The 14,659-nt window shown below is 41.6% G+C and overlaps 1 protein-coding gene across 2 annotated transcripts in view; it reads right to left on the bottom strand.

Moving 5' to 3' along the window:
- Nucleotides 1-14,659, bottom strand: part of Kif26b (kinesin family member 26B) — a 500,968-nt gene that overhangs the window by 180,194 nt on the left and 306,115 nt on the right. The window contains exon 1 of one of the 2 annotated variants that reach the window (XM_047521120.1): nucleotides 7,642-7,931. The exons of the other annotated variant lie outside the window; for it this stretch is intronic. Within the exon in view, the coding sequence (XP_047377076.1) occupies nucleotides 7,642-7,664 (23 nt within the window). The 5' untranslated portion in view covers nucleotides 7,665-7,931. Of the gene's footprint in view, nucleotides 1-7,641; nucleotides 7,932-14,659 lie in introns of those variants that run through there. 2 annotated transcript variants of the gene reach the window in all.

Below are 14,659 nucleotides of genomic sequence, written 5' to 3'. Positions count from 1 at the left end.
AGTACAGCTTAACAGAATGGTGGCAGGCAGTTTTTACTACAACTATAAAAAGACTTGAATTACCTGAAAGGTGCTATTAAATCCTGTGATTTTTTTTTTACTGTAGATAGTTTTGCAGTGAGGACTTCCAAGTTCTCATGTGAAATCAGGTTATTTGGACTCATTTTCCTGTTTTCCCTCCTGAATAGCTCTCCCTTTGAAAGCAGGGATTTTTAGAAACAGATTAGGAATAATGAGTTATTGGGTATTCTAAGACACCCTTGCCCAACAGTCACAAGCCAAGGTCCTAATTCTAGGTGTGGGTCCATTCCAACACCTCCCCCTTGTATTAGCCACAAGCTACTGTTTCTAATCAGCTGGGAAAATATGTCATGATTCTGAGTCTCATATGATACAGGTAATGGTTTGAATCCTAAATGTCCCTCAAAGACAATGTATTAAAGACTTGGTCCCCAGGCTGTGGTGCTATTGGGAAGTGGTGGAGCCTTTAGGAGGGAGAATCTCTGAAGGAAGGAACTTAGGTTATTGGGACTGTGCTCTTGAAGGGACTATTGCCACCTTGGCCCCTCCTCCTCTTCCTCTTTCTCTCTCTCTCCCTCTTCCTTTGCTTCCTGACTGCCATGAGGTGAGCAGCTTTTCTCTATCACTCACTCTTGCCATGATGTTTTGCTTTACCACAGGCCCAAAGCAATAGGGACAAGTGACAACGGACAGAAAACCTCTGAAACCGTGAGCCTAAATAAAAATTTTTCCTTGTTTGAAGTTGATTTTTCCAGTTATTTTTTCACAATAACACAACACTGATTAACACAATACAGTTGTTATTCATCATCATTATAATATTCTATTTAATGTGATCTATTCCTAATCATTCTCTGTCTTGAGAATATGAAAGATATTTACTTCAAATCATCAATGTAATATAAATGTAATTGCATGACGCCCATCTATTTTCATACTTATGTACATAAATAGATTCAAGCTAATTCCTCTAAAACACCCTTCCTTTACAGCCACTTTCTATATATCCTTTCAGACTCACCGCACAAAGCAGAATTCATACCTTTCTTCCTTATGTTCTGATAGTATTTTGATAATATAAGTACTTTGTGGCATATCAGAGTATGCTATAGTAGAATTAATTTATATCTTAACCACTCCTCTTCTTGGTTCACTTTCAAGTCCCCAGATCCTTAGAGAGTGTCTGTACATATTTGGTGCTCAATAAATATTTGTGTACTGTACCTCTGCTTCTCCTCTAACATTTGATCTGCAGACCTGTATTTTACTATTCAATTATTGATTGGATTTTTATTAAGTTCCTGATACAGTTTCAAACAATTCAACAGAGATTAAAATCTGCACAAATTTAGCTGCTATTGCCAGAAACTAAATGCAGGAAACTATGTCTCCTGCCTCCATTTACATATTCATACTGGATACTTTTCCTATACCCAGGGCCACATGGCAAGTTTTTGCCTGCATGTACTAATCAGACACCAAGAGAGAAACCTCTGATGGTGGGGTGGGGTGAAGGCAGCAGTAGTGGAGAACAGACTGAGCAAACAGCTCAGCTCTGCCTCCCCAGCCCCCCTTCACCAACTCTTAGTCCCCAGTATCCAGGGACAGTCTAGTCTGGCAACTGGAACTTTTGTGTTCAGCTGAAGAGAATGTGCAAATGACAGTTTGGGCTGTCAAGGAGCTTATTACCTAAGCAAGGAGCTTACATATTTATGAGCTGACATCTCAGATTTGTGGCTTTGCAGGATTCCTCAATTTCCCTTTAGAGCAGCCAATAGGTATAGAAAGGCCTTGCAGGCTCATTACCTCACCCCACACCTCCACTAGCTGTACCCAGACACAGCAGGTGGCTCATTTGTGGAGACATCCAGGGTCAAAAGAGAGTGAAAAATGAGCCTACACAAATTCCTGGGCTGGACCTGAGGAGGTGAATAATAGACCCACAGTACACTCACTCTACTGGCAAAGGCAACTGCAGTGGGGTTTGTGTATAGACATATGTGAAATTAATATTTACATCCCCACAGAGTTGTCTATTAACAAAGCACGTGCAGGTACATGATTTCACATCATCCTCTGGAACATCTTGTGGTTCTGCATCAGGACCGGTTGTTGGAACTGTCCATTCCTCTGAAACATTTTTTTTTTTTTTCCTGAAAAGAACAAATTTTTTTGCCGGGAAAACAGACCTAAGAACAAGGAAGAGTTTTTCATCATGAACCAGAGCTCAAGCACTGCCACAGAAAACTCTAACTTATTCTGCCAAATTTAAAAAATAAAAAAAAAGAAAAAAGAAAAAAAAAGAAAAAAAAGGAGGGGTTTGGCCCATAGATGAGAACAATCCAGCATCATTCTCCTTAGCTGTGGCTAGTCCCACAATAAAAATAAACTCTGGCACTAGAAACAGAATAGAACCCAACTTCTCCTCCAATGAGAGGGCTTATGATATGCAGTGAGGACCCAAACTGAGGCCGGAATCCAGAACCAGGTTTGTCAGACTCAAAACTCTGCTCCTTCGTTGACTGTGCCACCTCTATGACGAGGTGTCAAGGAGCAGGCGAGGTGTTCTTTCTGTGCTCCAGGACTGCTTTGCTTTCTCTCTCTCTACTCTTCTTTCTGGAACCCATTCCCCTTCTCCATCCTCCCAGGGAAGACTCTGAAATCCCTCTCCCATAGTCCAGGTAAAGGAAGTTACAGAGTGATCCCTCCCAGGGGTACGGACTTTCAAAGTCTTATCTTTCATTTTGGAATGAAAAGTCATGTTGCTCACAGAGTTTCAAACATCAGAGATTCTGGCCCACATAGAGTCTGTCCTGCTTCTGTCACAAAGAATGGGCCCACACTGCTAGGGCAGAACAAAAGAGAATGTTGTTTGGTTTCACTAAAAAGAATGAATCTTCGTATCTGAGAATCCAACTAAAATCTTGGCACTAAGAGTACATGTCCGCATACTACTTTAGAACTGAATGCAAGGTACAGCACACTGCTCACCAAAGTCTTTTATACATGTTATTTCATTTCTTTTTTCACTGGAGTTCTGTGACTGAGGTAGGGCAGAGATCCTTCATTCCTTCTTTCATTCATGTAGTCATTCAGGAAATGATTATCGATCAGGGCCCTGGTCTTGACACAATGCAGAGCTTCAAGACAGAGGTGTCACCCTCAGAGCGATTACAGTCAGGGAGGTGGATGACAACATCTACATGGCAAGCCCCAAGATGGAGAGTGGAGGAGCCGTGGGGTTGTACAGGAGATGCCCTGACCCAGGCTCAGGGGTCAGGCAGGTTTCACAGAAGAAAAGTAGGAAGAAGTTAGCCAGGAAAAGGAGAACGTGCTCTGAGGGACCAGCATGAGTCAAGGTGTAGAGAGTGGCAGAGTCGCGTGGTTAGAGAAATGGGCTGGAACACAGAAAGGAGGTGGTACAATTTTCTTACGGTCCTGTGAGTGTTTACCAATAGCAGGGACTCAAATACTCAGGTCTTGTCTTTTATTCCAGCACTCTTCTGGTTCTACCACACTGCCTTCCCATTTAGGATCTGGTCCTCTGCTGAAAGCACCTGATAGGCCACCACTGACAGAATTTCAGGACAGCATAGATAACAAGGACACAAGGAGGTGCCAAGCCAAGCTGAGCTCCACGTATTATTTCATTTAATTCTTGCAAAGCATAATAAGGGATTATAGTTTGGATCTGGAATGTTCCCCAGAGGCCCATGTGTTAAAGTTTTGGTCCCCAGCTTGGCACTATTGGTAGGTGTTAGAACCTTGAGAAGGTCAGTCCCAGAAGGAGGTCTTTGATCATTGAAAGTGTGCCTTTGAAGGGGTTAGTGGCACCCTGGTCTCTTTTTTCTTTCTACTTTCCTTTCAGGCCATGACGTGAACAGTTTTGCTCAGCTATACATTTCCACCATGATGTGCTACCTCATCTCAGGCCCAAAGCAGTGGAACCAACAAAACACAGACTAAGATGCCCCAAACTATGACTTAAAATACACTTTTTCTCTTTATAAGTTGATTCTCTCAGGTAGTTGTTATAGTAATGGAAAACTGAGTTAACACATGAGTTAAGCTTTACACACATTTTGTTGATATGAAAAACAGCAGCTTAGAGAAGTTAAGCAATTAGAAGGTCAGTAGTTAAAATGCAGGTAATGCTCATCAGTTCTACTGAGTTTAGATGTTTCCTAACAGCAGTTTTTTCATGGACACCTAGAGGAAGACAAGGAGAGAAAATATCTAGGAGAGAAGGCAAGTCCTTCCAATCAGGAAAACTTGCAATGTCATTTTTCACAGGTCTTCTTCAAATTTATTTTGTTGTCTTAAAAACCTAATTATAAGAATTCTTAGGTTTTATTTTTTAATTGAGAAATAAAATTATATACATATATATATTTATTGTGCACAACATGTTGTTTTAAAATGTGTATACATTGTGGAATGGCTAAATTGAGCTAATTAATATATGTATTTATTCATATATATATTTTTTGGTTCAGGGAATTAAACCTAGAGGGGTTCAACCACTGAGCCACATTTCTAACTCCTTTCATTTTTTATTTTTGAGACAGGGTTTCATTAAGTTGCTTAGGGCCTTGCTAAGTTGCTGAGGCTGGCTTTGAACTTGCAATCCTCCTGCCTTAGCCTCCTGAGCTGCTGGGATTATAGGTGTGTGCCACCACGCCCAGTCCTCATGTACTTTTTTATGGTGAGAACACTTAAAATCTACTCTCTTAGCCACTTTAAGGAATATGATATATTGTTATTATTGTAATTCTCCAAATTTATCTAAGACATATGTTTTTCCCCTGAGTCTCTCTGAGGGGCTGGGTGGGAAGGTGAGGGTAGAACTGCACCAAAACTCAACTTGTTAGGAACTAGGGTTCTCTGCAGCATAGGTCAAGTGAGGGAGAAATGGAGCTCATGGAGAGAAGGATGCTGGCAGATGTGCAATTGAGGAGGACCAGTTGAGGCAAAGGGCAAAAACTAGACCACGTACAACATGTCTAATAAGTAAACTGGGGATGCTCATATCAGAAACCTGTTCTTCAGAGCTGAAAATCTGCATTCCGCAGGTTTGAAGAACACTTCAGCTGCCAACGCTTCAGAACAGAACCAGCTGCTAAAGACGACGTCTATCAGAGTGAGAACCTGCACGCACAGTAGGGATCCCTGAGCAAAGTAAGAATGGACAGTTTGTCTTGTGCAAAGCTTGTCGGCAGAACCTCAGACCAAAATGCAAACTTCATCCCATCTGTAAGGTATTGATCACTTTAAGACTTATCATAACCATCTGGCGTTATCAGTTTAAACCTTCTGGGCGCTTCACAGAACTTGGCTTGAAACTCCTCAGAAACATCCTGCTGCCTTCTCTTTCTCTTCTTTCTCTCACCTTGAATCCAGGATTTTTTTTTTTAATTGCTCAGCAGTTTTCCTGATGCCAATCTCAAAGACGGTTTGCAGGTATCAGCATATCTGGCCCCTTTGCTCATTCACCACTAAAATGCATTCTCCACCCTCCATGAAAATCCTGCCCTTGGCAGCTGATCTTTTTGCCTTAATAGGACATACAGAGATTCCAGGGGGATTTGGAGCTGTTCACTAGGGACACTCCAGAAGCAAGGAGAGGCATGGGCTGGGGTGGAGAAGGAGTGGCAGGAGGGGGTGGGGCTGCTTACTCTGATAAAGTGAGCAGGAACTCGGAAGTTCATTTTTTATTACCCTTTCTTTTCTATTCCTGGAGCAATCGCTCTCCTTTGCTCAAAATCTCAAAACACTCTGAGAACAGTCCCTGTCTCCACTAACCAGGAAGACGGCAATTGGTACCTACTTTAACAGGGAACTGAAAACAAGCATGGGAACTGGAATTTGGGTAAGGAAATTCTCGTCTGACTTTGTTTTTGAGTGATTTTTCTTTTCCCTGCAAGCTTTGCTCCAGGTTTTCCTCTCCCATCCAAACCCCTTCCAGATGCCTGAGTCTGACAAGAGTTCATATAAACAAGAAACCAAAACAAAACAGCGCAAGATTGCAAGCATTTCCCCTTGTGACACAACCACGATGTGCAGAGGCACTCACGTGATGCTACCAACATGTGTTTTCTGTCTCAGATTCCCCTTGATAACAAAGGACATATTTTAAAAGGCGTGGCCCTAGGTATATTTGGCCAGAAGGAATCGGAGACCGGTTTGAGGATTTAGTTGGGCTTTTAGTTGATCCCCTCAGGTGCTCAGTGCTACAGCCTTTGCTGATGTTAAATGCCAATTAATAAAGTTAGGAACACTTTGGGGTCAGGTTTGTAAGATATGATCTCATTCTGCTGCTCAAAGAACTGATTTAATATTCAGGAATCAACTGAGCTCATTCAGTTCCAAAATTGGCAGTCCTGTACGTTGCATTACAGTACCCCCTCTGTCCAAGGCTGGGCAGGGCGTTTTAAAAGAGAATCTTTAGAAGGGTCTTTCATGACGTTCCAAGACTCAAAGAGAAGGATGGGGCTGGGAGACAGGCAGGGAGGGTAGGCAGGTGGGAGGGGCAATAGTCCTGCCTGGGGCTGGGACTTGAGAGAGGGAAAGCCTGAACCCCACTTCCAAACCCACACAAGTTTTAAGAAGCCAAGAATAGTTGTGTTCATACTATTATAGAGACTACCTAAAAGAAAAAGTTGCAAGTAGTTATTTTTAAAAAATCAGCAATCTAGTTTGGTATTCTTACGTAAGTGATTTATTATTTTAAAAGTCTCCTTTAAATACTATTTTTTTAATAAAGAAAGCTTATATTACTCTTTCTATACCAAATTAATCTCAAATTTTGACACCAAATTAATTCAAATTTCAAAAATAGGCAAACCATATATTAAAATTTCAGTGTCAAATCTTTTAATAAGCTGCCCTTTTTCTCCTATGAAATAAACTGATTTTGACCTTCAGGTTACTTGATTCTTTTTTCCCCTCTGCATATTTGGGAACTCAAGTACATAAACAGCAGCACAGAAAAATGAAAGACCCTCTGATTGGCAGACACTTGCCACCCTAGCCTTCAACTCGCCCATGTCCTGTAACCCAGACCCTGTACTCCAGAATGAGAGGTGTCCTTCTTAGGAAAAGCTAAGATGGACAGGAAACAGAGCTGACTTAAACCTGAGTTTAAAAAAAAAATCCATCTCACATTTATATAGTCAAAAAGAATCTGTTCTGAAAGCCACAGGCTAACTTCACTTTTATGATTCTGTGAAGAGAACACGTTTCAATTCTGTCTTTGAGTATAAGATGAGCCAATGTCAAATATTTTAGCAACTCTGCATAAGCCTGATTATTGCAGTGACTGTCAGTCCATAAACCTGGTTCGTTTATTTCCCGTTTGTTTCTCATCCTTCAGGGGAGGTTTGTAGAGTCTAAGTAACTAGTTTCTGTGTCTCGTCTGGTGGAGTGGTATGTATTCTGCAAGTCAATTATACGAGAAATGAGCTCACATAATCTGGACCCTCCTAACTTCTTTGAAATACTTTATACATTTTATTTTAACTTTTCTTAAAAGGACATTCACTAAATAAATTAAAGTTTAAAATAAAGCAAGTAAGACAGACTGTCTATAACTACAAAAACATACATAACTGGGTTACTTACACTGCTTTCCAATCCATCATCATTGATAAATCATGGCTAAAGAATCAAGTGCAGAATCCATTTCTTCACGTCTGCTAATAAATAGCTTCTCTCAAATTTCTCTTGCAGATCTGGGGCCATCTCAGGAGGAAGTAAGACAGTGCCAAGGTGAAGGAGAAAAAGCTGGAAAATTCTAAAATCCATGGGGGTCTGGGAACTCTGAGAGCAGACCCTGCTGACACATTCTTGTGATTCCAGCCTTTGGCTAAACCATGATCCTGGCTGCCCTGAGCTGCCAGCCACCTTCCCAGTCCAGGTCAGCCCCCGCTCCAACATTGCATTTCCCTCCAAGAACAGCGCATGGAGGGGAGAGGAGCTCTCGGGATTCTGCCAATCTGCACATGCAAGCTCGCTTCTCAGAGGAAGCTGCACCAGTTTTTCTCTTGTCTGCTATCTCAGAGAGAGGGAGGGAGGGGCAGAGGCAGGCAGGCAGGGAGGGGGGTGTGGAGAGAGAGAGAGAGAGAGAGAGAGAAAGAGAGAGAAAAAGCTTTACTGAAAGACCAGCAGAGAAACACTTGCTGCTGCAACTCCCATTAACCCACAGTAGCTCAGGAATTTTCCAAGCACAGCAGCTGCAAAACAGACCGACCGTCAAAACCAAGTGTTTAAAATCTTTAATTATGCATCATATACACATTTTAGTCATGTGTGTGCAAAGCCCACAGAACCGAGATTCTGTACATGCGTGTAACTCTGCAAGTAAACACTTGTAGACAGATGCAGGTATGTGTCCCCACGAGAATAAGATCTGCAGGCACATATTTCATTTTCTAAGTGAAAATGTCTAGTCTCACAGTTTACCTGTCTTAAAACTATTCAAATGCTCTCAGTAACAGAAGTGCAAATCAAACCAACAACCCTTTGCCTCTGATGCCATCTCAGATCATGCCTTTCCCAATTGGATCTGGGTTCCTAATTCTTTTTCTCTGCCTCAGGAAGAAGTCCCCAAAAGGATGAGGGGAGTAGTGAGTTGGAGGCTCTCATTGTGAAGGTCAATTTGCATGCCACGCTCCAGTGTTAGTGGGACCTCAAACCAGAGCACTCCAGTGACCCAGGGAGAGAGCAGCCTGTAGCAGAGGAATAGATCAAAAGGAGAAGAAGAGCAAAAGAAGCAAAAGAAGAGCTGGAGGCAGGAAGATAGGAAGGAGAAAGGAACAGGTGAGGCTTGGCAGAAGGGGAAGCCTTGGAGGCTGACCACACAGATCAACCCTCCCCACTCTTTACAGAGAATTCCGTCCTCTACGCTTCTCCACATGAGGTTCCAGTCACCTCTATGAGGAACACCCAGTGATGGCAATGTTAAAACTGCTGATCTTTGGGCCCTACCCCAAAGATTCTGATTAAGCTAGGGGAGACCCTAATTTGCATTTTAACAAGCTCCACAGGTGATTTCCATGTAGGCTAAAGTTTCAGAGGACTCTCTTCTTCTCACTGTCCAGTGACTGAATGGATGAAAAAGTTAGTGAAGCAAGAAGAGATCCAAGTGGAAAAGCTGTAGAAACACCAACATTTATGAAGAGTGGGGAGAAAAAACAAAACTGAGGATGAGTGTTTAGTAGGGTGAGAGGGAAGCAAGGGCACAGAGAGAGCATGAACACCAAACCAGAGTGAGGAGGAGTGGTGTACCACTTTCCAAAAATGCCATGCTTTCACAGCTGAACCTGTGCACTGTTCCTCTGGTGCTGGAACATCCCCCAAGGCCCGTGTGTTGAAGGTTTGATCCTCAGCATGGTGATCTTGGGAGTGTGGGAAACTGTGAGAAGTGTGACCCGATGGAAGATCCTTAGGTCACTGGGAGCATGCTCTCAAAGGGGATTGTGGGACCCTGGTCTCTTGCTCATTCTCTTTTGTACCTGACCATGAAGTAAAGTGGCCTCCTCTGTCACACCCTCCTGCCATGATGTAATGTGCCATCACAGGCCCAAAGTAATGGGGCCAACTGGTCATGGACTGAACCTCCAAAGCTGTGAGCCAAAATAAACCTCTCCGCATTTTAAGGTATATTATCTTAGGTATTTGTTACAATAATGGAAAGCTGACTCACATGCTGCCTGGAATGCTTTTCTTCTCCTGGTAAATCATCCTTTACAATTCAATTTAAATCACATCCTCTTGAAACCTAACTTTCCCAGGGAGATGTTTCCAAAGACTTCTTGTTCGTACATCTCATTGCAAGTACCTTTATGCATTGCAATTACTTATGGGCTGATCTCTCTCTTGCCCATTTAATGATGATGAACTGTTTCTGTAGAACAGATGATTACTCAATCACCATGGTATGTCCCAATTTCTGGATACAAGTAGGTACTCAATGAACATTAATTAAATGGCTACACATAAGACAATTTCTAAGTGGTCATACATAGATGTTTGCTCTGAAGTCTTTAAATTGAACATCTATCAATATTTCATATATTATTTTGCATGCATGCACTTTGAAATAAAGAAAAAATTAAAATAAATCATAACATTTGGGATTTGATAGAGTAATGACTCGGTGGATGTTAGTGTTTGGATCTGAAATATCCCTCAAAGGTTCGTGTGTTCAAAGCTTGGTCCCCAGTGTGGCAATGTTCAGAGGTGGGACTTTTGGGAAGTGATTGGATCATGAGAGCTCCAATCTCATCAATGGACTAGTCCACTAATGAATTCATAGCTGAATGGACTGTTGGGAGGTGGTGGAAATTGTAGGAGGTGGGATCTAATAAAAGGGAGTGGTTCCTTGTGGGACATGACTTTGAGGACTATATCTTGTTCCCAGGCCCTTCCTTATGTGCTCTCTCTCTCTCTCTCTCTCTCTCTCTCTCTCTCTCTCTGCTTCCTGCTATAAGGTGAGCAGATTTGTCTTCCATGCCCTTCTACCATGATGTACTGCCTCATCATGGGCTCAGGAACAATGAAGGACTGAAACCTCTGAAACCATAAGCCAAAACAAATCTTTCCTCCTTTATTTTTTCTCAGGTATTCTGTCACAGCAATGGAAAGCTGACTAACACTGAGGAGAATGAAGAGCAAAAGTTGCAAAAAACTAATCTAAAGAAGAAGGTTAACGTGAAAACCAAATAAAATACCTGTGTGAGGTGAACTTGGCAGAATGTGCAGTATTACAGAGGTTGGTTTTGATCAACCGATATGTTCAGAGCTCAGAAAGGTGACACATTTGCAATCAACAGTGGCAAAGCAAAGGCCTAACCAGTGTGAGGGGGTGCCTCAAGTGGGAGAAGACTTATAGTGACTCTCTGGACAAGGTAAACTGAAAGAATTAGAAGAAAACAAAATCTCCCATTTACTTGCTTAAAAAGCTTGGAGGAATTATACATGAAAAGTTAGGAATCACACCAATCTTGAATGAATGGATGGATGAGTGAGCAGCAATGGTAAAGGAAGAGCGCTCAGACCATTCCTAGGGAACACTACCACTTCAAGGGCATTTTAAAGGCCATTTTCCAGTTCTTAAAGTCATTTATTTGTTATCAAGTTCCCCATGTACAAGTGACCTGCTCTTTCATCCCACGGCTAATGATTTCCTGAACAAGATCCACAGCCCAATCTTCCACATACAATCTGCTGCCACCAAAGTCCTAATATACGGAAATGGTCTTTAAACTTGGTAAAATAGAGAAGGAAAGGGAAGATACTGACAAGATTCTATCTTAGAACACAGAGAAGCCATCTCAAGAACTGATTTACTTGTCAAAACATGAAGCAACAGAATACTCAGTACCGTGAAGTTGGGAAACTCCAACAAGAAATTTGGAGTGTCTGAGAAAGCTGCCACCAGTACCCTCCTTTCTCTTTCTCTCTCTTGTGTACACCAGAACTCCTAGTGGCCACAGGGAGTGGATGTGGGGATATGTCTTCTAGATCTTGCTTTAAGGGAAGACTCATGGCCCTAGCGATGGGCAGTCAGTCTCCAAATGTCCTTTCAGGATTTGCTTGTTGAAGAAAGCCTCAGGAAGCTGCTGAGGGCCAAGAGCAAGACCTTCCCAGGATGGCCCCTGCACAGTACCTGGAGGTGTTGGGAGTACAAAGGCCCAGCCATTGGGTTCCACGCAGGGCACTCTGCTGGGCCACTGTGCACCAGAGATTCCCTGTGGCCAAGGCTTTGTTGGGCTTCTTGGGTATTTTGATTTTTCCTCTATACAATCCTTCAGCCTCCTCATTCCCACAGGTGTTAATCTCTAATAAACATCCGGCATGCTTGACTCTGAGCTGAGTGTTGGCTTCCAGAGGATCAGTCTGCAACTCATGGGGTATCACTCTACTCTCTTAGAGACATATTACCAGCAATTTCCAAAAACATACCTCTGGTGATGTCAAAGGTTCAGGGCGACGAAAATTGTTCTCTCTCCTTCAACACAATGTTGGGCAACTGATTTTATCTCCAGAGATCTTAATTCTCTTATTTAGTGGAAATTGGAGGTCACGGAGCTCTTGGGCTCTGGAGGTGTGAAGAAGTCATAGGTCTCCCCACAACTATCACCACCATAGCTTCTTTCAGCTCTGCTTCTGTCTGTCTTACATGTTGAAGATCTTGTAAGATTTCACTTCAAATAGGAACTTGGCAGTTAAAGTTTTTTTTTTTTAAGTACTAATTTTGATGATCCATAGAAACCTCCCATCTGTAACATCCTGTGATGCTCTGACTATCCTCAGAAGACACAAAAAAGCAGAAAAACAACATGGTACCTAAGGCCATCCACTAATTTGAAAAAACAAATCAACTCACATATAAAGACAAGATCATAAGATAGATTAAGGGAGAGATGCCTTTAAGGCTAACTTTTGATTTATTTGGACAGATAGGGAACTATAAATGATGATGGAATTAAGAATAGTTTCCTGGAGGAGTTTGGACAACTGATTAGTTTACAGGAGGATTTAAGATGATGGGTAAAGAAGAAAGAGCTTTCAGTTAAATGAACGAAATTCCTTGGCTGTGCTTGGCAATTATCTCTTCCTTTCTGGCCCCCAAACACAAGAGAATGTGTGAACAAAGGCTGATTTGGGGGACATAAAAAAATTAGGCCCCATTATCATGCTTAAGAGAGAGGGGAAGATACTCTTCCACTCAGTGGTTAAAAGGAAAACACAAGCAGCTGAAACTCTAGTGACTCATTTTTATATAAAAATAAACATATTCATATGCAAGGAAGAAGGAAGGTTAAATGGTTACTGAATAGTTATAAATGATGAAGAAAAAAAACCCTAAAAGAATCATATCTAAATCACCTGTGGAATATATCTGTGGGAAATACCAAAAGTATGAAAGTCCTTAATCCTTTAAAGACCTCAATTTTAAAATGAATCATGTGTATTCTGAAAAGTCAACACAGCAATGGTTAAAAATAAATTTATACTCTTTGATATGCTGGGCAATCACATCTAAATATTTTATTGGTGATTATATTTGGTAATGACTTTTTAAGTCCATGTTATTCAGAAAAGGGTATATTGGATTGAAGAAATGAAAGTCTATTATAGTACATATTGATAGCGCACATAAAACCTTATATATAATTCTTTACATCTTCAAAACTTTTGTTGTCATAAATGTAGATCCCAAGTCTGTCAATGAGAAAAAGGCACCCCTGTCTCTATTTGGAGTTGTCAGGTCTTATGGGAGCCTATTGTAGATTTTTTTTTTCTTTTTAAACAATATTGTGTTTCTTTTTAAACAATATTGTGTTTTATTGCTTAATTTTCCAAGGTGGAATCATCATGTGGTTTGTCTTTCAGTAAAAAATTAAGAATTTGTTCAGTTTTAATTCATTTGAATTTGACCATTTCTATTAGAGTCTTCATGCCCAATTTTCTAAGCCCTGTTATGATGTGGCTAGTCCTGACTACAGCTACAATTTTAACTAAAAAGAGGAGAAAAGGAAAAGAGAGAAAGAAAGGAAGAGGAAGAGGAGGAGAAGAGGAAGTATAAAGGAAGGAAAAAAAGGTGAGGCAGGGGAAGAAGCTCTAGAATGGATCTGTGCCCAAAGCAGAGGGAAGAGCAGGAAGTGAGTATAGACCTACCTTCACAAAATAGGGCTCAGGGCCGCCTCTCTTCTACGGCTGCAGCCCTGACTTCCCGACCCTGCCCTCACCAGACCTGCTTCAACAATCTGTAGAGGAGCTATGAGGACTCTGAAAACTCAGCTTTGGCATTTTACTAAGTAGCCCCAGAGGACAGGAGAGAATGACCACAGCAGGATGTGGTTCCTTTCCTTGGGAAGCCCTTACACTGTCAGCAGCAGGCCACTCAGGAGGGAGCCCAGCCTTCCATAGTAAACCTTCAGGTAATGCCTCTGATAAAGGCCTGGTCTTGGGACCAGGAGACTTGGTCCAAGGACATCAACTCCCATAGCAGAGCTGGCACTGGCTTTGGAAGAGTTACCAGCTTCTCCTGTAAGAAACTGAGATTCAAACCTTCACAAGGCAATACGGCCACCCTGTGGAAAGCAAGGAGTAAAAATCCAAGCTCTAGCTACAAACCCACTGGCCTGTCTGGAGTTTTAAACATCCCTATCACCATCGGCTTTCTTTTATGGTCAATGATCATCCTTCAGATATACGGTGCTGGGATGCCCTTGATCTTCAGTCTGGCAGACTTAAGAGAGGGTTTTTATCCCTCTCAAAAGAACTGAGAAATTCTTTCCCTACAGTGCATTTGAGAACAGATCTCTTTTGTTGAAAATAGTCAGAACATCAAACATTTTTCTAAAAAATAAAAGGTCAAATACCTCTAATATTTAGTTAGATCTGTATGGGAAAAAGGAAGTGCTTTCAAGAATGTAAATGCTAAATTTGGGACATACTGATATCTTAAAAACTCACTAGGTATGAGGTATACACAGGGTGGTTGGCACTATCCAAAGAGAGGACGCACATCTTGGCACTTTATAAAAATCAAAAGTTTAATTCCTATTATGTAGAACTAAATATAGATGGAGACTATATGTTAATGAGATATACTCATGAGAAAAAATGA

The sequence above is a fragment of the Sciurus carolinensis genome, chromosome 12 (assembly GCF_902686445.1).
Source record: "Sciurus carolinensis chromosome 12, mSciCar1.2, whole genome shotgun sequence".
NCBI lineage: Eukaryota > Metazoa > Chordata > Mammalia > Rodentia > Sciuridae > Sciurus > Sciurus carolinensis.
Note: the sequence above shows the minus strand (reverse complement) of the source record. Positions and strands in the feature narration are given on the sequence as shown.